Below are 22,367 nucleotides of genomic sequence, written 5' to 3' on the forward strand. Positions count from 1 at the left end.
CCTTGCGGGTGGTGCTACACTAACCATAAAGCTACAGTGCCAGTCAATCACAGCGCTTGCTTAGTGACGTATGCAAAGGAGCTGGTGGAATAAGCGGATAGGCAGGTGACAAAGCCACTGTTTTTCCAATGGCAATCTCTTAGCGGTTAATTTCGGTTGGCTCTTTCAGGGTTTTCAGCACGCGGAGCTAAGATTTCGGCCGGAATTTTGCGTTCTGTTGTGATAAGTAAAATGCGCGCGTCTCCCTAAGGGCAAAGACTCTGCGGTTGGCGGCATAGAAATAGTGCTCAGGTTTACAGTCACGATTGGGCGGTACTATGGGTCGACCCTCACAAAGGCGAGGGGGTGTGCGGCAGTGGAGCTGCGAGGCCCGGCGAGCCAACCCAGGTGAGGGTCAGCGTCACCCATAGCCACCTACGTTTTTGGGGGCTAACAGCTTGGTGGGCAGTGCAGCGTTCGGGTTGCGGGTAGAAATGGCGCCTTGGCGCCATGTGCAGAATGTAAGAGGCCTGTAATGATTTTCTCTGGTCTTCTATATATACAAACTGTTGGGTTAAATGGACGTCCACGGGAGTGTGGCAGGGAAATTGCAGTGTGTAACGGAACTATGTTGTGCGGTGATGATTTAAGTTTTGTTGGTTTTGAATTCTTCTCTAGTTAGAGTAAAAGGATGTGAAATGAGTGGTCAATTGAATACAGAGGCCAGAAGGTGGGGTCTGGTACAAAGCCAAATAGGCCACTAAGGTAAAAAGTAGAGCGCGCTGCGCAGAAATCCACCGGAATACATGATGGTATGCCCTCAGCTGTCACTCTACCCCCCCAGCAAGCTGGGTACTCATTGCACCGACCTCGGAAGGATGGAAGGCTGAGTCGACCCTGAGCCGGCTACCTGGCCTATGCGGGGTTTGAACCCTCATACTTCAGGTCGTGAGCGAGAGCATGCACGGCCACTGCCCTAATGCTCTGCGCCACACGAGGCTCACGATGTAACTAGGTGTCGGTTTACATCTATAATCCTGGTTCAGTGTCTAGCTTGGAAACGAGATGCCATATAGACAGGCCTGGAGGCTCTGGTACCCTGCTGTACCGCCTCTAGCTTGGATACAAGATGTGCTACGGTGTGGTGGGGCATGGATGCTGTAGTGCCAAGTTGGGCCACCTCTTGCTTAGATTCAGGATGTGATACGAGCGGGCATGGAATCTCTAGTGCCCTGCTGGGACACTCCAGCTTTCATATAAGATGTGATACGGGGGTGGGAGAAGGGGAAGGTGTCTCTAGTAGCCTGTTTCACCGCCTTTAGCTTGGATACAAGATTTGATACCGGGGGGCATGGATGCTCTAGTGCTAAGCAGGGCCACCTTTTGCTTGGATGCAAGATGTGATACGGGCTGGCATGGACTCTCTAGTGCCCTGTTGCTCCAGCTTTCATTGAAGATGTGATACGGTTGGGCATGGAGGCTCCCGTTCACTGTTGTACCACCTCTGACAGCGGAGCTGTCATCAGCTCCCTTCCGACAATGCTTTCAGTTTTCAGGCCCCGTAAGGTGTTACACCCCTGGGGTTCAGCTGCAGCACCACCGGCCGCACTGTGTTCTAATGCCAATTTGGAGCCATTACCCTGGGCGCGGGCCTATGGCTGCTTTGAGATGCCCATAATGAATCGCCTTGCGGGTGGTGCTACACTAACCATAAAGCTACAGTGCCAGTCAATCACAGCGCTTGCTTAGTGACGTATGCAAAGGAGCTGGTGGAATAAGCGGATAGGCAGGTGACAAAGCCACTGCTTTTCCAATGGCAATCTCTTAGCGGTTAATTTCGGTTGGCTCTTTCAGGGTTTTCAGCACGCGGAGCTAAGATTTCGGCCGGAATTTTGCGTTCTGTTGTGATAAGTAAAATGCGCGCGTCTCCCTAAGGGCAAAGACTCTGCGGTTGGCGGCATAGAAATAGTGCTCAGGTTTACAGTCACGATTGGGCGGTACTATGGGTCGACCCTCACAAAGGCGAGGGGGTGTGCGGCAGTGGAGCTGCGAGGCCCGGCGAGCCAACCCAGGTGAGGGTCAGCGTCACCCATAGCCACCTACGTTTTTGGGGGCTAACAGCTTGGTGGGCAGTGCAGCGTTCGGGTTGCGGGTAGAAATGGCGCCTTGGCGCCATGTGCAGAATGTAAGAGGCCTGTAATGATTTTCTCTGGTCTTCTATATATACAAACTGTTGGGTTAAATGGACGTCCACGGGAGTGTGGCAGGGAAATTGCAGTGTGTAACGGAACTATGTTGTGCGGTGATGATTTAAGTTTTGTTGGTTTTGAATTCTTCTCTAGTTAGAGTAAAAGGATGTGAAATGAGTGGTCAATTGAATACAGAGGCCAGAGGGTGGGGTCTGGTACAAAGCCAAATAGGCCACTAAGGTAAAAAGTAGAGCGCGCTGCGCAGAAATCCACCGGAATACATGATGGTATGCCCTCAGCTGTCCCTCTACCCCCCCAGCAAGCTGGGTACTCATTGCACCGACCTCGGAAGGATGGAAGGCTGAGTCGACCCTGAGCCGGCTACCTGGCCTATGCGGGGTTTGAACCCTCATACTTCAGGTCGTGAGCGAGAGCATGCACGGCCACTGCCCTAATGCTCTACGCCACACGAGGCTCACGATGTAACTAGGTGTCGGTTTACGTCTATAATCCTGGTTCAGTGTCTAGCTTGGAAACGAGATGCCATATAGACAGGCCTGGAGGCTCTGGTACCCTGCTGTACCGCCTCTAGCTTGGATACAAGATGTGCTACGGTGTGGTGGGGCATGGATGCTGTAGTGCCAAGTTGGGCCACCTCTTGCTTAGATTCAGGATGTGATACGAGCGGGCATGGAATCTCTAGTGCCCTGCTGGGACACTCCAGCTTTCATATAAGATGTGATACGGGGGTGGGAGAAGGGGAAGGTGGCTCTAGTAGCCTGTTTCACCGCCTTTAGCTTGGATACAAGATTTGATACCGGGGGGCATGGATGCTCTAGTGCTAAGCAGGGCCACCTTTTGCTTGGATGCAAGATGTGATACGGGCTGGCATGGACTCTCTAGTGCCCTGTTGCTCCAGCTTTCATTGAAGATGTGATACGGTTGGGCATGGAGGCTCCCGTTCACTGTTGTACCACCTCTGACAGCGGAGCTGTCATCAGCTCCCTTCCGACAATGCTTTCAGTTTTCAGGCCCCGTAAGGTGTTACACCCCTGGGGTTCAGCTGCAGCACCACCGGCCGCACTGTGTTCTAATGCCAATTTGGAGCCATTACCCTGGGCGCGGGCCTATGGCTGCTTTGAGATGCCCATAATGAATCGCCTTGCGGGTGGTGCTACACTAACCATAAAGCTACAGTGCCAGTCAATCACAGCGCTTGCTTAGTGACGTATGCAAAGGAGCTGGTGGAATAAGCGGATAGGCAGGTGACAAAGCCACTGCTTTTCCAATGGCAATCTCCTAGCGGTTAATTTCGGTTGGCTCTTTCAGGGTTTTCAGCACGCGGAGCTAAGATTTCGGCCGGAATTTTGCGTTCTGTTGTGATAAGTAAAATGCGCGCGTCTCCCTAAGGGCAAAGACTCTGCGGTTGGCGGCATAGAAATAGTGCTCAGGTTTACAGTCACGATTGGGCGGTACTATGGGTCGACCCTCACAAAGGCGAGGGGGTGTGCGGCAGTGGAGCTGCGAGGCCCGGCGAGCCAACCCAGGTGAGGGTCAGCGTCACCCATAGCCACCTACGTTTTTGGGGGCTAACAGCTTGGTGGGCAGTGCAGCGTTCGGGTTGCGGGTAGAAATGGCGCCTTGGCGCCATGTGCAGAATGTAAGAGGCCTGTAATGATTTTCTCTGGTCTTCTATATATACAAACTGTTGGGTTAAATGGACGTCCACGGGAGTGTGGCAGGGAAATTGCAGTGTGTAACGGAACTATGTTGTGCGGTGATGATTTAAGTTTTGTTGGTTTTGAATTCTTCTCTAGTTAGAGTAAAAGGATGTGAAATGAGTGGTCAATTGAATACAGAGGCCAGAGGGTGGGGTCTGGTACAAAGCCAAATAGGCCACTAAGGTAAAAAGTAGAGCGCGCTGCGCAGAAATCCACCGGAATACATGATGGTATGCCCTCAGCTGTCACTCTACCCCCCCAGCAAGCTGGGTACTCATTGCACCGACCTCGGAAGGATGGAAGGCTGAGTCGACCCTGAGCCGGCTACCTGGCCTATGCGGGGTTTGAACCCTCATACTTCAGGTCGTGAGCGAGAGCATGCACGGCCACTGCCCTAATGCTCTACGCCACACGAGGCTCACGATGTAACTAGGTGTCGGTTTACGTCTATAATCCTGGTTCAGTGTCTAGCTTGGAAACGAGATGCCATATAGACAGGCCTGGAGGCTCTGGTACCCTGCTGTACCGCCTCTAGCTTGGATACAAGATGTGCTACGGTGTGGTGGGGCATGGATGCTGTAGTGCCAAGTTGGGCCACCTCTTGCTTAGATTCAGGATGTGATACGAGCGGGCATGGAATCTCTAGTGCCCTGCTGGGACACTCCAGCTTTCATATAAGATGTGATACGGGGGTGGGAGAAGGGGAAGGTGGCTCTAGTAGCCTGTTTCACCGCCTTTAGCTTGGATACAAGATTTGATACCGGGGGGCATGGATGCTCTAGTGCTAAGCAGGGCCACCTTTTGCTTGGATGCAAGATGTGATACGGGCTGGCATGGACTCTCTAGTGCCCTGTTGCTCCAGCTTTCATTGAAGATGTGATACGGTTGGGCATGGAGGCTCCCGTTCACTGTTGTACCACCTCTGACAGCTGAGCTGTCATCAGCTCCCTTCCGACAATGCTTTCAGTTTTCAGGCCCCGTAAGGTGTTACACCCCTGGGGTTCAGCTGCAGCACCACCGGCCGCACTGTGTTCTAATGCCAATTTGGAGCCATTACCCTGGGCGCGGGCCTATGGCTGCTTTGAGATGCCCATAATGAATCGCCTTGCGGGTGGTGCTACACTAACCATAAAGCTACAGTGCCAGTCAATCACAGCGCTTGCTTAGTGACGTATGCAAAGGAGCTGGTGGAATAAGCGGATAGGCAGGTGACAAAGCCACTGCTTTTCCAATGGCAATCTCTTAGCGGTTAATTTCAGTTGGCTCTTTCAGGGTTTTCAGCACGCGGAGCTAAGATTTCGGCCGGAATTTTGCGTTCTGTTGTGATAAGTAAAATGCGCGCGTCTCCCTAAGGGCAAAGACTCTGCGGTTGGCGGCATAGAAATAGTGCTCAGGTTTACAGTCACGATTGGGCGGTACTATGGGTCGACCCTCACAAAGGCGAGGGGGTGTGCGGCAGTGGAGCTGCGAGGCCCGGCGAGCCAACCCAGGTGAGGGTCAGCGTCACCCATAGCCACCTACGTTTTTGGGGGCTAACAGCTTGGTGGGCAGTGCAGCGTTCGGGTTGCGGGTAGAAATGGCGCCTTGGCGCCATGTGCAGAATGTAAGAGGCCTGTAATGATTTTCTCTGGTCTTCTATATATACAAACTGTTGGGTTAAATGGACGTCCACGGGAGTGTGGCAGGGAAATTGCAGTGTGTAACGGAACTATGTTGTGCGGTGATGATTTAAGTTTTGTTGGTTTTGAATTCTTCTCTAGTTAGAGTAAAAGGATGTGAAATGAGTGGTCAATTGAATACAGAGGCCAGAGGGTGGGGTCTGGTACAAAGCCAAATAGGCCACTAAGGTAAAAAGTAGAGCGCGCTGCGCAGAAATCCACCGGAATACATGATGGTATGCCCTCAGCTGTCCCTCTACCCCCCCAGCAAGCTGGGTACTCATTGCACCGACCTCGGAAGGATGGAAGGCTGAGTCGACCCTGAGCCGGCTACCTGGCCTATGCGGGGTTTGAACCCTCATACTTCAGGTCGTGAGCGAGAGCATGCACGGCCACTGCCCTAATGCTCTACGCCACACGAGGCTCACGATGTAACTAGGTGTCGGTTTACGTCTATAATCCTGGTTCAGTGTCTAGCTTGGAAACGAGATGCCATATAGACAGGCCTGGAGGCTCTGGTACCCTGCTGTACCGCCTCTAGCTTGGATACAAGATGTGCTACGGTGTGGTGGGGCATGGATGCTGTAGTGCCAAGTTGGGCCACCTCTTGCTTAGATTCAGGATGTGATACGAGCGGGCATGGAATCTCTAGTGCCCTGCTGGGACACTCCAGCTTTCATATAAGATGTGATACGGGGGTGGGAGAAGGGGAAGGTGGCTCTAGTAGCCTGTTTCACCGCCTTTAGCTTGGATACAAGATTTGATACCGGGGGGCATGGATGCTCTAGTGCTAAGCAGGGCCACCTTTTGCTTGGATGCAAGATGTGATACGGGCTGGCATGGACTCTCTAGTGCCCTGTTGCTCCAGCTTTCATTGAAGATGTGATACGGTTGGGCATGGAGGCTCCCGTTCACTGTTGTACCACCTCTGACAGCGGAGCTGTCATCAGCTCCCTTCCGACAATGCTTTCAGTTTTCAGGCCCCGTAAGGTGTTACACCCCTGGGGTTCAGCTGCAGCACCACCGGCCGCACTGTGTTCTAATGCCAATTTGGAGCCATTACCCTGGGCGCGGGCCTATGGCTGCTTTGAGATGCCCATAATGAATCGCCTTGCGGGTGGTGCTACACTAACCATAAAGCTACAGTGCCAGTCAATCACAGCGCTTGCTTAGTGACGTATGCAAAGGAGCTGGTGGAATAAGCGGATAGGCAGGTGACAAAGCCACTGCTTTTCCAATGGCAATCTCCTAGCGGTTAATTTCGGTTGGCTCTTTCAGGGTTTTCAGCACGCGGAGCTAAGATTTCGGCCGGAATTTTGCGTTCTGTTGTGATAAGTAAAATGCGCGCGTCTCCCTAAGGGCAAAGACTCTGCGGTTGGCGGCATAGAAATAGTGCTCAGGTTTACAGTCACGATTGGGCGGTACTATGGGTCGACCCTCACAAAGGCGAGGGGGTGTGCGGCAGTGGAGCTGCGAGGCCCGGCGAGCCAACCCAGGTGAGGGTCAGCGTCACCCATAGCCACCTACGTTTTTGGGGGCTAACAGCTTGGTGGGCAGTGCAGCGTTCGGGTTGCGGGTAGAAATGGCGCCTTGGCGCCATGTGCAGAATGTAAGAGGCCTGTAATGATTTTCTCTGGTCTTCTATATATACAAACTGTTGGGTTAAATGGACGTCCACGGGAGTGTGGCAGGGAAATTGCAGTGTGTAACGGAACTATGTTGTGCGGTGATGATTTAAGTTTTGTTGGTTTTGAATTCTTCTCTAGTTAGAGTAAAAGGATGTGAAATGAGTGGTCAATTGAATACAGAGGCCAGAGGGTGGGGTCTGGTACAAAGCCAAATAGGCCACTAAGGTAAAAAGTAGAGCGCGCTGCGCAGAAATCCACCGGAATACATGATGGTATGCCCTCAGCTGTCACTCTACCCCCCCAGCAAGCTGGGTACTCATTGCACCGACCTCGGAAGGATGGAAGGCTGAGTCGACCCTGAGCCGGCTACCTGGCCTATGCGGGGTTTGAACCCTCATACTTCAGGTCGTGAGCGAGAGCATGCACGGCCACTGCCCTAATGCTCTACGCCACACGAGGCTCACGATGTAACTAGGTGTCGGTTTACGTCTATAATCCTGGTTCAGTGTCTAGCTTGGAAACGAGATGCCATATAGACAGGCCTGGAGGCTCTGGTACCCTGCTGTACCGCCTCTAGCTTGGATACAAGATGTGCTACGGTGTGGTGGGGCATGGATGCTGTAGTGCCAAGTTGGGCCACCTCTTGCTTAGATTCAGGATGTGATACGAGCGGGCATGGAATCTCTAGTGCCCTGCTGGGACACTCCAGCTTTCATATAAGATGTGATACGGGGGTGGGAGAAGGGGAAGGTGGCTCTAGTAGCCTGTTTCACCGCCTTTAGCTTGGATACAAGATTTGATACCGGAGGGCATGGATGCTCTAGTGCTAAGCAGGGCCACCTTTTGCTTGGATGCAAGATGTGATACGGGCTGGCATGGACTCTCTAGTGCCCTGTTGCTCCAGCTTTCATTGAAGATGTGATACGGTTGGGCATGGAGGCTCCCGTTCACTGTTGTACCACCTCTGACAGCTGAGCTGTCATCAGCTCCCTTCCGACAATGCTTTCAGTTTTCAGGCCCCGTAAGGTGTTACACCCCTGGGGTTCAGCTGCAGCACCACCGGCCGCACTGTGTTCTAATGCCAATTTGGAGCCATTACCCTGGGCGCGGGCCTATGGCTGCTTTGAGATGCCCATAATGAATCGCCTTGCGGGTGGTGCTACACTAACCATAAAGCTACAGTGCCAGTCAATCACAGCGCTTGCTTAGTGACGTATGCAAAGGAGCTGGTGGAATAAGCGGATAGGCAGGTGACAAAGCCACTGCTTTTCCAATGGCAATCTCTTAGCGGTTAATTTCGGTTGGCTCTTTCAGGGTTTTCAGCACGCGGAGCTAAGATTTCGGCCGGAATTTTGCGTTCTGTTGTGATAAGTAAAATGCGCGCGTCTCCCTAAGGGCAAAGACTCTGCGGTTGGCGGCATAGAAATAGTGCTCAGGTTTACAGTCACGATTGGGCGGTACTATGGGTCGACCCTCACAAAGGCGAGGGGGTGCGGCAGTGGAGCTGCGAGGCCCGGCGAGCCAACCCAGGTGAGGGTCAGCGTCACCCATAGCCACCTACGTTTTTGGTGGCTAACAGCTTGGTGGGCAGTGCAGCGTTCGGGTTGCGGGTAGAAATGGCGCCTTGGCGCCATGTGCAGAATGTAAGAGGCCTGTAATGATTTTCTCTGGTCTTCTATATATACAAACTGTTGGGTTAAATGGACGTCCACGGGAGTGTGGCAGGGAAATTGCAGTGTGTAACGGAACTATGTTGTGCGGTGATGATTTAAGTTTTGTTGGTTTTGAATTCTTCTCTAGTTAGAGTAAAAGGATGTGAAATGAGTGGTCAATTGAATACAGAGGCCAGAGGGTGGGGTCTGGTACAAAGCCAAATAGGCCACTAAGGTAAAAAGTAGAGTGCACTGCTCAGAAATCTACCGGAACACATGATGGAATGCCCTCATACCCCCTCATACACTCTACCCCCCCAGCAAGCTGGGTACTCATTGCACCGACCTCAGAAGGATGGAAGGCTGAGTCGACCCTGAGCCGGCTACCTGGTCTATGCAGGGTTTGAACCCGCATACTTCAGGTCGTGAGCGAGAGCATACACGGCCACTGCCCTAATGCTCTGCGCCACACGAGGCTCACAATGTAACTAGGTGTCGGTTTACATCTATAATCCTGGTCCAGTGTCTAGCTTGTAAACGAGATGCCATATAGACAGGCGTGGAGGCTCTGGTACCCTGCTGTACCGCCTCTAGCTTGGATACAAGATGTGCTACGGTGTGGTGGGGCATGGATGCTGTAGTGCCAAGTTGGACCACCTCTTGCTTAGATTCAGGATGTGATACGAGCGGGCATGGAATCTCTAGTGCCCTGCTGGGACACTCCAGCTTTCATATAAGATGTGATACGGGGGTGGGAGAAGGGGAAGGTGGCTCTAGTAGCCTGTTTCACCGCCTTTAGCTTGGATACAAGATTTGATACCGGGGGGCATGGATGCTCTAGTGCTAAGCAGGGCCACCTTTTGCTTGGATGCAAGATGTGATACGGGCTGGCATGGACTCTCTAGTGCCCTGTTGCTCCAGCTTTCATAGAAGATGTGATACGGTTGGGCATGGAGGCTCCCGTTGACTGTTGTACCACCTCTGACAGCTGAGCCGTCATCAGCTCCCTTCCGACAATGCTTTCAGTTTTCAGGCCCCGTAAGGTGTTACACCCCTGGGGTTCAGCTGCAGCACCACCGGCCGCACTGTGTTCTAATGCCAATTTGGAGCCATTACCCTGGGCGCGGGCCTATGGCTGACATAAGGGAGTGTCCAGTTACACCAACTGACACCTGGAGTAAGACATAAGATTTCTGGAGGCTGCACCTGAACAGGGGGAAGAAAAAGGGAGCTGCATGTACTGCAGACTAGGACGACAGGTTTCCAGACAATCTTGGGGAAGCAGAGCCACACAATAGACTTACTTGCAAATACAGATCCAAGTGGGAACAGGACCGACCATGACTGATAACAAGTTACAGGACACAGAACCAACATGAGTGCTCACCCTAGGGCAGTGTTCCCCAGTTCCAGTCCTCAGGGACCGCCAACAGGCCATGTTTTCAGGATTTCCTCAGTATTGCACAAGTGATGTAATTATCATCAGTGCCTCAGACATTGTCACAGGTGTTCTTACCATGGGATATCCTGAAAACATGACCTGTTGGTGGTCCCTGAGGACTGGAGTTGGGGACCCCTGCCCTAGGGGACCCAGCCAGAGACTGACAGGAGCTGGGTTATATGGGAGCACAGAACCAGGAGATTGGCTAGCAGGAAGTACCACACCCAGCCAGCTCAATTAACCCTCAACCACCTGACTGTGCTGCTAGGAGTACATAGTACCACAGATCCCAGCCGCACATGTAACAGCCTAATCATGATAGTTGCATCGGTTTCGATGGATTCTAGGGCTTTCTTCTCCCTTGCGGTTAAATTCTGATGTTTAAATTTCTCTTCTTTTGACAGCTTCGAGAGCTCCTCATCTACCATTACCTCAAATGTCAATAAATAGGGATGCCTTAGATTTGGGGGGGTTTAACCCTGAACTCTGGGTCTTCTCGGTGATAGTACCCTTGTACATAGCTTGCTAGTTTTTTGATTTGCAAGCAGGCTCTCTCCCAAATTCTTGCTCCGATTTAAGATCAAAAACTCTGGTTACGAGCCTGCTTGCAAGTAAAAAAACTCGTAAGCTGCGGCTCAGGGGGGTCTAATACTCACCTGTCACCAGCGTTTCGGTCCTCGCGATGGTCTGCAGCTCTGTTGCAGGCTGTAGCGTCCTCCTCCACGCCGACAGAGCATTGCTTTCTGGATGCAGGGCTTGAATGCCCCACCTCCAACAAGCTAATTCTGATTGGTTAACCAATCACAGCCATTCAATCTTTTTTAAAGTGTGAAAAAGTAGCAAAAAACAAAAAGACTATTACAATTTGGTATTGGCATAATCGTACTGGCCTGTAGAATGACTTTATTACATTGTGTATACTGCTCAGAGAATGCAGTAAAAAATAAAAATACAAACATGCCATAATTAGATTTTGTTTATCTTGGCCCTAGAAAAAATGAAATAAAAAACGATCAAAATGTTATATGTTCCCAAAAATTAGATATATGAAGACTAGAATTCATCCTGCAAAAAACACGGCCTTCTGAAGCTCTGGCAATGGGAAATAACATGAATACGGCTCTAGGAATGTGGAGACACAAAAGGAAACCTTTAAGAGAAAAAAAAATGTTTTAAATGGACATAAAAAAACAGTATAAACCTGGTATCGCTGGAATCGTGTGACTCAGAGAATAAGGTTATCACATTATTTATTCTGCACGCTGAACGCCAGAAAAATGAAGTCCAAAAGACAAACGGCAGAATTTCTTTTTTTTTCCCCCCCAAATCTCCCTACAAGTTTTTTTTACAAAAATTATACAATACATTATATATACCCAAAAATGATGCCATCAAAAAGTACAACTTGTCCCGCAAAATCAAGCCCTCATATGGCCGTGCCAATGGGAAAATGAAAGTTATGGCTCTGGGAACGCAAAAATTAGTTGAAATTAAATGATTGTCCCATTTGAAAAACACCTGCCCTGGTGGGTCTGACAGGGTGGTAAGAAACCGGCCACTGAAGGGGTTAAATGTGGCCTCAGTGTAAGGAGCACGAAGATAAAACATTCCCTTTTTGTAGTAGAAACACTGCAGATAAAGCATTTTCTATAACTTAGGGAGGAAAAAATTAATAAAACTGAAAGATTAAGTAATGTTCCTAAATGTTGTGTGAATGTGGCCAGAAGCAGAATAATGGCGTCACTTCAGCTCTACGGCGTCACATCTCACACCATGATATAAGGATATCCATATAGTGAACCTGCAGCTACATCTGTCACCATGGCGACAGCATCAGGGACCGACCAATAGGATCGCAGCATTGGTGTTTGAAAGTCTTCCAACTGTCACTTGTGCTCAGTCTGTTAGAGCTCAGCAGTGAGTGACGACGGACAGCCGCACGTTTCTGCGTGATCTCAGGTAATGGAATGATGTCTCTTCTATGTACTAAGACAGTGTTTCCCAACTTTGGTCCTCAAGCCCCCCAACAGGTCATGTTTTCTGGATTTCCTCAGTATTGCACAGGTGATATGATTATTATCAGTGCCCCAGACATTCCAACAGGTGTTCTTACCATGGGATATCCTGAAAACATGACCTGTTGGGGTGCCTTGGGGACTGGAGTTGGGAAACACTGTTCTAAGGGGTTGTGCCAAGTTATAAAGTTATCCCAAATTATCAGTGGGGGTCCGATTGCTCCATTCACTCAGGGACTGACCAGAACTGTGTTCTTGGGATCGGTGGGTTTCCCAGCAGTCGGGCCCCCACTGATCATAAAGTTACCCCATCCTGTGGATCCTGTGAAGTGGGGGCTCTTTATAACTTGGCACAACCCCTTTAATTCAGAGTTCTAGAAATTTCCTGCTGGCTCTGTTGTATTATTTCCCTGTAATGTCACCCAAAGTACTTGTGGGTGGAGCCGGGGCGGTATACACGGCTTATTTTCTGGGGTCCCATATTTTAGATGTGTTATGCATAGGGGGTTGTAGTCACTTTCACAAAACTTCTGGGGGAGTTCAAGGATCTCTTTTAATCAATTGGCATTGAGCAGCTCTCCTACTCCGACAACAGTGGGGGTCCTGTATACTAACATGATCTGATTATATGAGGATAGCGCCCCCTAGTGCCATTCACAGGGTTCCCTCCTTTTCATAGCACAGACCTGCTGGTGATCAGTTGATTACATGGATCCTGCAGCTATCACCAGGTGACTGCCCCCAGCAGGATTATTGTAGCACTACATGGTGCTCATGTAAATAACTGGGCGTCATGTAATACAGGGTCGCTCAGTCTAACAGAGCAGGAACCCATCTTTAACCCCTTGAGGACACACATTATTTGCCTCTTCATTTTCATGTTTTATGTCTCCACCTTCCAAGAGTCGCAACGGTCATATATTTTTTTGTCACTTTTTTTTTCTTGTGGGACGAGTTATAGTTTTTAATGTTACCGGTTAATGTACCAAATGTCCTGAAAAACTGAAATAAGTACTGAATATGCAGCATAGCTGTGTATATATGAGTACTCTGTATATGCAGCATAGCTCTGTGTGTATATATGTACTGTATATGCAGCATAGCTCTGTGTATATGAGTACTCTGTATATGCGGCATAGCTCTGTGTGTATATGAGTACTCTGTATATGCAGCATAGCTCTGTGTGTATATGAGTACTCTGTATATGCCGCATAGCTCTCTGTGTATATGAGTACTCTGTATGTGTAGCATAGCTCTCTGTGTATATTAGTACTCTGTATATGCGGCATAGCTCTGTGTGTATATGAGTACTCTGTATATGCAGCATAGCTGTGTGTATATGAGTACTCTGTATATGCAGTATAGCTCTGTGTGTATATGAGTACTCTGTGTATGCAGCATAGCTCTGTGTATATGAGTACTCTGTATATGCAGCATAGCTCTGTGTGTATATGAGTACTCTGTATATACAGCATAGCTCTGTGGATATGAGTACTCTGTATATGCAGCATAGCTCTGTGTGTATATGAGTACTCTGTATATGCGGCGTAGCTCTGTGTGTATATGAGTACTCTGTATATGCGGCATAGCTCTGTGTGTATATGAGTACTCTGTATATCCAGAATAGCTCTGTGTATATGAGTACTCTGTATATGCAGCATAGCTCTATGTGTATATGAGTACTCTGTATATGCAGCTTAGCTCTGTGTATATGAGTACTCTGTATATGCAGCATAGCTCTGTGTGTATATGAGTACTCTGTATATGCAGCATAGCTCTGTGTGTGTATGAGTACTCTGTATATGCAGCATAGCTCTGTGTGTATATGAGTACTCTGTATATGCAGCTTAGCTGTGTATGAGTACTCTATATATGCAGCTTAGCTCTCTGTGTATATGAGTACTTTGAATATGCAGCTTAGCTCTCTGTGTATATGAGTACTCTGTATATGCAGCTTAGCTCTCTGTGTATATGAGTACTCTGTATATGCAGCATAGCTCTCTGTGTATATGAGTACTTTGTATATGCCGCATAGCTCTCTGTGTATATGAGTACTTTGTATATGCCGCATAGCTCTCTGTGTATATGAGTACTTTGTATATGCCGCATAGCTCTCTGTGTATATGAGGACTCTGTATATGCAGCATAGCTCTGTGTGTATATGAGGACTCTGTATATGCAGCATAGCTCTGTGTGTATATGAGTACTCTGTATATGCAGCATAGCTCTGTGTGTATATGAGTACTCTGTATATACAGCATAGCTGTGTGTATATGAGTACTCTGTATATACAGCATAGCTCTGTGTATATGAGTACTCTGTATATGCAGCATAGCTCTGTGTATATGAGTACTCTGTATATGCAGCATAGCTCTGTGTATATGAGTACTCTGTATATGCAGCATACCTCTGTGTATATGAGTACTCTGTATATGCAGCATACCTCTGTTTATATGAGTACTCTGTATATGCAGCATACCTCTGTGTATATGAGTACTCTGTATATGCAGCATGGCTCTGTGTGTATATGAGTACTCTGTATATGCTGTATAGCTCTGTGTATATGAGTACTCTGTATATGCAGCATACCTCTGTGTATATGAGTACTCTGTATATGCAGCATACCTCTGTGTATATGAGTACTCTGTATATGCAGCATAGCTGTGTGTATATGAGTACTCTGTATATGCAGCATAGCTGTGTGTATATGAGTACTCTGTATATGCAGCATGGCTCTGTGTATATATGAGTGCTCTGTATATGCAGCATAGCTCTGTGTGTATATGAGTACTCTGTATATGCAGCATAGCTCTTTGGATATGAGTACTCTGTATATACAGCATAGCTCTGTGGATATGAGTACTCTGTATATGCAGCATAGCTCTCTGTGTATATGAGTACTCTGTATATGCAGCATAGCTCTGTGTATATGGGTACTCTGTATATGCAGCATAGCTCTGTGTATATGAGTACTCTGTATATGCAGCATAGCTCTCTGTGGATATGAGTACTCTGTATATGCGGCATAGCTCTGTGTATATATGAGTACTCTGTATATGCGGCATAGCTCTCTGTGTATATGAGTACTTTGTATATGCCGCATAGCTCTGTGTGTATATGAGTACTTTGTATATGCCGCATAGCTCTCTGTGTATATGAGTACTCTGTATATGCAGCATACCTCTGTGTATATGAGTACTCTGTATATGCAGCATACCTCTGTGTATATGAGTACTCTGTATATGCAGCATACCTCTGTGTATATGAGTACTCTGTATATACAGCATAGCTCTGTGGATATGAGTACTCTGTATATGCAGCATAGCTCTCTGTGTATATGAGTACTCTGTATATGCAGCATAGCTCTGTGTATATGGGTACTCTGTATATGCAGCATAGCTCTGTGTATATGAGTACTCTGTATATGCAGCATAGCTCTCTGTGGATATGAGTACTCTGTATATGCGGCATAGCTCTGTGTATATATGAGTACTCTGTATATGCGGCATAGCTCTCTGTGTATATGAGTACTTTGTATATGCCGCATAGCTCTGTGTGTATATGAGTACTTTGTATATGCCGCATAGCTCTCTGTGTATATGAGTACTCTGTATATGCAGCATACCTCTGTGTATATGAGTACTCTGTATATGCAGCATACCTCTGTGTATATGAGTACTCTGTATATGCAGCATACCTTTGTGTATATGAGTACTCTGTATATACAGCATAGCTCTGTGGATATGAGTACTCTGTATATGCAGCATAGCTCTCTGTGTATATGAGTACTCTGTATATGCAGCATAGCTCTGTGTATATGGGTACTCTGTATATACAGCATAGCTCTCTGTGTATATGAGTACTCTGTATATGCGGCATAGCTCTGTATATATATGAGTACTCTGTATATGCGGCATAGCTCAGTAATAATGTATTGAAAGACTTTTAAGAGAACTTTTCTCACCACTTTTTTCTTTGTGCTTTGGATGTGATGCAGATTATCAGAGACAATGTGGACTACAGAGCCCAGCAGCTTCGGATTTGGGTCAGGTAGGACTCTTCATTGTCTTCCTCATCTGTTCTCAGGGATACCTCTGCCAGGGCAAGGACTACGGGTAGGCAGGGGGCAAAATAACCCATGCAAGAGGGCTCTAGGGTACACGACATATGTTTTGGCCCAACAGCTGCCTTCGTCTGCGGCGCCCCCTTGCATTGGTTATGTATTTTTATTTATAAATGTTTTATTACAATAAAGATATTGTTTTATATTATGGTGTGGTAGGTGTTTTTCTTTTTCGGTTTTATGTCTTGTTGTGTAGCCATGTTTAGGGGTTTGTACATTAGATTGTATATATAGTCAAGTATCCTGCTGGTATACCTTCCAATGTGTAGGAATACACTGGGATATGTTACTTATAGGCTTCCAATTTAATAAAACATACAGATATATTTTTCTGTATATGTGTGTATATTGATTTGTGTTATCTAATATGCTATTCCATGCCTCAAAAATGGTACTGCGATATACTGACCCAACAGAGGCTGAGGGGAGGCTTTTTTGCTCTCTGTTGGGTTAATGGATCCTGATGGATATGTTTGGCACATTTATATCTGATTGATGCAGTGAGGACACAAGGCACCCTGCAGTTGTGAACTTGATCTTAGTGGTGGGCTCAGATTGCAGGAGATGGCCCATCTGGACAACCGCTTCTCCATAAAATATTGTCCCGGGTATAGGTAATTGCAGCGGGTTTGGATATTGAAACTGGTGACCATGTAGTACAGGGTGAAGATAAAGAACAGATGGCTGCTAACTGACCTTTATCCGTCACACTCTGAGCAGTGAGCAGGTTAAGTATATTTGTCAGTTTTGTGCCTCTTCCTCTACATCCATGATTGAGCTCATTATCTGCTGTTCTCTCTCTTCAGCTTATGCCAGCGTCACGTCGGCGGAGGAGTTCCGACTGGTGACGAAATGTATGAAACTCCTCCCGTCCCCTGTCTTCAAGAAGGAGGTGAGTAAACGTGCCAGCTATCATGGTGTGTATATATGTATTCACCTGAGCACATAATGTACTGATCCACTGTCTTTTAAGCGCCTCATGCCAACAAACCCTGAAGCCCAGAGACAATATCGGCCAACTATTAAAGAAGTCATCAGACCGAGACCAACAAAGGCAGAGTTGGCACTGCGAGCAAGAGCAGCCATCGCTCGCATGCTGTGTGAAGGGCTGGAGGATGAAGACGAGGAAGAAGAGAAGAAAAAAGATGAGGAAGAAGAGATGAAGGAGGAAGGAAGAGAGGAAGAAAAAGAGGAGAACATTAAGGATGAGGAGGAAAGAGAGGAAGAAGATCTTGAGGATGAGGAAGAAGAGGACCAGGAATCCAGCAGTGATGTTCCATCTGACCCACTGAGAGGGATTCAGGACCGGTCACTGAGAAGAAGCAGGATCAGGCAGCGCTCCATCCACCATGGCAGCCCCCGTATGTGGGGCAAGAAAAACATCATGTGGACGATCCTGCGAAGCACCCTCCACCTCTGAACTATTGCAATAACATCAGCAATAGTAAAAATAATATAATAATCTTTATAATAGTAATTATAGTAAAATAAATAAATTAATAGTAGAATAATAAAAATAATAAGATCAGCAATAATAGTAGGAAGGGATTTGATCCGGGGTTCTAGGACCGATCGCCTTTTCCCGGGGTCAAGAAGGAATTTTTCCCTGGTCACCAATTGGCTGAATGTGTCCAGGGTTTTTTCGCCTTCTTCTGGATCAATAATTGTAGCGTTAGGGTTAGTGTAATATCACTCATAGTGATTAATGGTTTCATAGTACTAATGGTTTCAGGAAATGTAATAATTATAAAAAATGCTTATCTTCTGTATAAACAATGTAATAGTAATAATATTAGTATAGATAGTATAACAGTGTAATAGTAATAAGAAACAATAGTAATAATGCTGTAAAATAATATAATAGTAGTTTATGGTTTATAATATAATAATATTGAGGAGTAATGATATTAGCATGCAGGTAATAATAGTGTAATACTAGTAATTAGGAAGAACAGTAATCTTAAAATGATAATATAATAGTATTTATAATATATTGATCCGGGGTTCTAGGACCGATCGCCTTTTCCCGGGGTCAAGAAGGAATTTTTCCCTGGTCACCAATTGGCTGAATGTGTCCAGGGTTTTTTCGCCTTCTTCTGGATCAACAATGTTAGGGTTAGGTATAGTGTGATATTAGTAATAGTAGAATATTAGTAGTATTAGCACAAAAGTAATAATATATTAGTAATATAAATAATAGTAATAATACTCTTAAAATCATAATATAATAGTATTTATAATATAATACTAACTAGAAATTTGGTAATTGCGTGAGGGGCTTTGATCCGGGGTTCTAGGACCGATCGCCTTTTCCCGGGGTCAAGAAGGAATTTTTCCCTGGTCACCAATTGGCTGAATGTGTCCAGGGTTTTTTCGCCTTCTTCTGGATCTAAAGCTTTAGGGTTACTTATAGTGTAATATTAGTAATAGTGAAATAGTAGTAGTATTAGCATCTAAGTAATAATATAATATTAGTAATTATAAATAATAGTAATAATACTCTTTAAATTATATGATAATAGTCTTAATAGGGTTAATAATATAATCCTAACTAGGAATTCGGTAATTGCTTTAGAGGCTTTGATCCGGGGTTCTAGGACCGATCGCCTTTTCCCGGGGTCAAGAAGGAATTTTTCCCTGGTCACCAATTGGCTGAATGTGTCCAGGGTTTTTCGCCTTCTTCTGGATCAACAATGTTAGGGTTAGGCTTCTTAGAATTAGTAATAGAACAACATAGTACGCTGATAATAACAGTAACCTTATAATACTAGTGATGGGGTATAAATGGTCTAATGATTCTAGCAGTAGTCTGATAGCTTTATATACAACATAATAGCGTTATAATAACAATAACATAATAGTAATAATAGTGATGGAATAATAATAGTAGAATGATAAAACTAGTGATATTATAACAGTGATAGGAAAACAGTGTAATAATACTAGCGATATAATAAAAGTATATACCGGAAATAAACAACCTTAGAAATATATCCTGTGTGCCGTCTCGTTTATACTAGTAAGAAAGAAAGATCTGTGAGATTTGGGTAAAAGGGGCCTTTTTTTTTATCTAGAAACAGTGCAGCTCTTGTCAGTATGTTGCATCTGGTATCACAGCTCATGCCCAGTCAGATCCATTATTCCCATCTCATACAAACTGTTTAGGGAGAACTTGACCCTTCCTATAAGCACCATAAACTAAGACACATGCTTATAGGACGGGTCCGGCGGAGTCCGGGGATGTAATGTATATACTCCCCATTCCCACGCTGTCACACGCGCTCCACTGTTCTCTATGGGAGTGCGCACAGACTGAATGAAGAGTCACGCTGATAGATGGAGCATTGACTTCCTGGGGAGCCTGGAAAGTATAAACATTACATCCCGGACTCCGCAGGACCTGTCCTATAAGCATCATACTTAGTTTATGGTGCTTATAGAAGGTGACAGCTACCCTTTAATTCCACAAGGTCCACATATATGTTACAGCTCCTGTTTAGTCATACAGCAAATTAATCGTATAAACATTTCGATTTGTAACATTTATTAAAGGAGATGTCTCGAGGAAGCAGTTAATTTTTTTTTTTGCCCAGTCCCCCCCATTAAGTACACATAACTAAGCCCCCCTGTAAATGACATTTCTAGCTGGTTCGTACTTACCGTTCCAGCGTTTCAGCAAGTTATAAAAGTTTCCTCAAGATGGCCGCCGGCTCTTTCCCAGTCGCTCGCTGCAGCCCGACGTGCGCGCTCCCGAGACGCCGCCAGCTGTGTCTCCATGGCAACCGGACGCATCGCAGCCGCCGACCAGACGCCCCGCAGCCGCCGACCAGACAGCAGGTAACCGGCGCTAGCCCCCGGCTCCCCAGCGCTAGCTCCCCCGGCGCAGCGACAGCCCCCCCCATCGCAGCGACAGCCCCCCCGGCCTAGCGACAGCCCCCCCGGCCTAGCGACAGCCCCCCCGGCCTAGCGACAGCCCCCCCGGCCTAGCGCTAGCTCCCCCGGCGCAGCGACAGCCCCCCCGGCCTAGCGCTAGCTCCCCCGGCGCAGCGACAGCCCCCCCGGCCTAGCGACAGCCCCCCCCATCGCAGCGACAGCCCCCCCGGCCTAGCGCTAGCTCCCCCGGCGCAGCGGCAGCCCCCCCGGCGCAGCGGCAGCCCCCCCCCCCGGCGCAGCCCGGCGCAGCGGCAGCCCCCCCCGACCCATCACTTACCTGGGAGGCTTCTCGGGGCTGCTGGGCTGGGCTGGGCTGGGCTGGTCTCCTCCGCTGGGCAGCTCCAGTTTCTGCACCTTCCTCTAACAGAGGATGGTGCAGAATGGCCGCTTCAGCGCGCTCCCGAGCAGTGACAGCTCGTCTGCGCATGCGCAGAAGAGCTGTAGCGGGGAGCACACTGAAGCGGCTCGTGCTGAATGGAGAAGACCGGACTGCGCAAGCGCGTCTAAAAAAGCAAGCTGCCGGCGAATTTAGACGGAACCATGGAGACGAGGACGCTAGCAACGGAGCAGGTAAGTGGAATAACTTCTGTATGGCTCATATTTAATGCACGATGTATATTACAAAGTGCATTAATATGGCCATACGGAAGTGTATAACCCCACTTGGTTTCGCGAGACCACCCCTTTAAATCTTTAATTCCTTGTAGATGGGGCCCCGTGTAGGAATCTCAGTAGGGCCACTTAACTCCAATTACATTCATTCCCTGTCAGCATTTAAGGCTGGATAGAAAAGCATCATCATCAGCGCTTTTCTATCCAGCTATAAAGTCTGACAGGGATGGAAACCATGCGAAATACAGACCAAAGAGGTCTCCTCCTCACATATCGCGCCGTATGGTTCTGTCCTGGCTCCATCCTGGTTTCGGTCCCTATACAGCATTCTGCACCGAAGATGGAAACCTGGGGTGGAACCAGCGCTGGACAGGAAATGCTACATGAAAACAACCTAAAGTTACCTTTACATGGGGCGATTATCACTCAAATCATCGCTGCAAAGAGCGATTTGGGGCAATAGTAGCCCCATGTATACGCGACCACCAACAGGGCACTGAGCAAGAAATTGCTCACCTCTTGGAGTCGCGTAAAAACCAACCAACTGTCAGCCCCTGTAAATGGGCGGTCATTCTTCCTCCAGACTTTCAAAAAAATCGTAACTTTTCTTTCCCCATTGCCACAGCTGTCTGAGTGCTTGTTTTATGTGTGACAAGTTGCATTTTTCATTGGTATTACTTAAAATACCATAGAATGTTTTGAAGATTTTTTAAAACTTTCCAAGTGAAGTGAAATGTACATAAAACTCATTTGGAACATTTTGGGGTGGGGTGGAAGGGAGTATTTTTATTTTGATTGTTTTGTTTTAACACAGTAGATTTTTTTTTTTTAAACTCGTTTTATTAAACAGCATATTTTTTTTTGTACATTACATGAATAAACAATTGTTAAAACAGTGTGCATTACATACACTAACGATTAAAAGTAACTTTACATACATCAGAGAGTTCTTTGGTATCGGTGTTCGGTACACAAGTACGTTACATTTCTTTTATGTTTATTCAGCATATCTCAGTACATACGTCTGTAGTGTTCGTATTGGTATTACTCATTTTACCTGCCAAGCCTGGGTGTGCTCTGTCTCAATAAATTTTGGAACATTTCTTGCGTGAGGTTCGTGTTTGTTGTCCCGCACCAAATCCCCCATACTCTGTTGAACTTTTCAGGGTATTTCCTGTTTTTATACACTATTTTTTCGTACGGTAGGATGGTATTGATAATACTCTGCCATTTTGTAACAGTCGGGGGGCGCCTGTCCATCCATCTTAGCGCTATGACTTTGCGGGCGTAGAATAATACTTTAGTAAGGAATATTTTGTCATAATGTTGCCATTGTTCCTCATCCATAATCCCCAGCAGACACATCGCCGGATCCAGCGGTACTGGTATTCCCATCAGTTGGGTCAGGAATTCTGT

At 47.2% G+C, this 22,367-nt stretch overlaps 1 protein-coding gene across 1 annotated transcript in view; it reads left to right on the forward strand.

The window, feature by feature from the left end:
* Positions 1-19,382, forward strand: part of LOC136577613 (splicing regulatory glutamine/lysine-rich protein 1-like) — a 345,106-nt gene extending 325,724 nt beyond the window's left edge. The window contains exons 2-4 of the mRNA XM_066577535.1: positions 16,281-16,333; positions 17,213-17,298; positions 17,380-19,382. Coding sequence (XP_066433632.1) covers positions 16,294-16,333; positions 17,213-17,298; positions 17,380-17,826 — 573 coding nt within the window. The 5' untranslated portion in view covers positions 16,281-16,293 and the 3' untranslated portion in view covers positions 17,827-19,382. The remainder of the gene's footprint in view (positions 1-16,280; positions 16,334-17,212; positions 17,299-17,379) is intronic.
* The last annotated feature ends 2,985 nt before the right edge of the window (positions 19,383-22,367 follow it).

Source organism: Eleutherodactylus coqui, chromosome 8 (assembly GCF_035609145.1).
Source record: "Eleutherodactylus coqui strain aEleCoq1 chromosome 8, aEleCoq1.hap1, whole genome shotgun sequence".
Taxonomy (NCBI): Eukaryota; Metazoa; Chordata; class Amphibia; order Anura; family Eleutherodactylidae; genus Eleutherodactylus; species Eleutherodactylus coqui.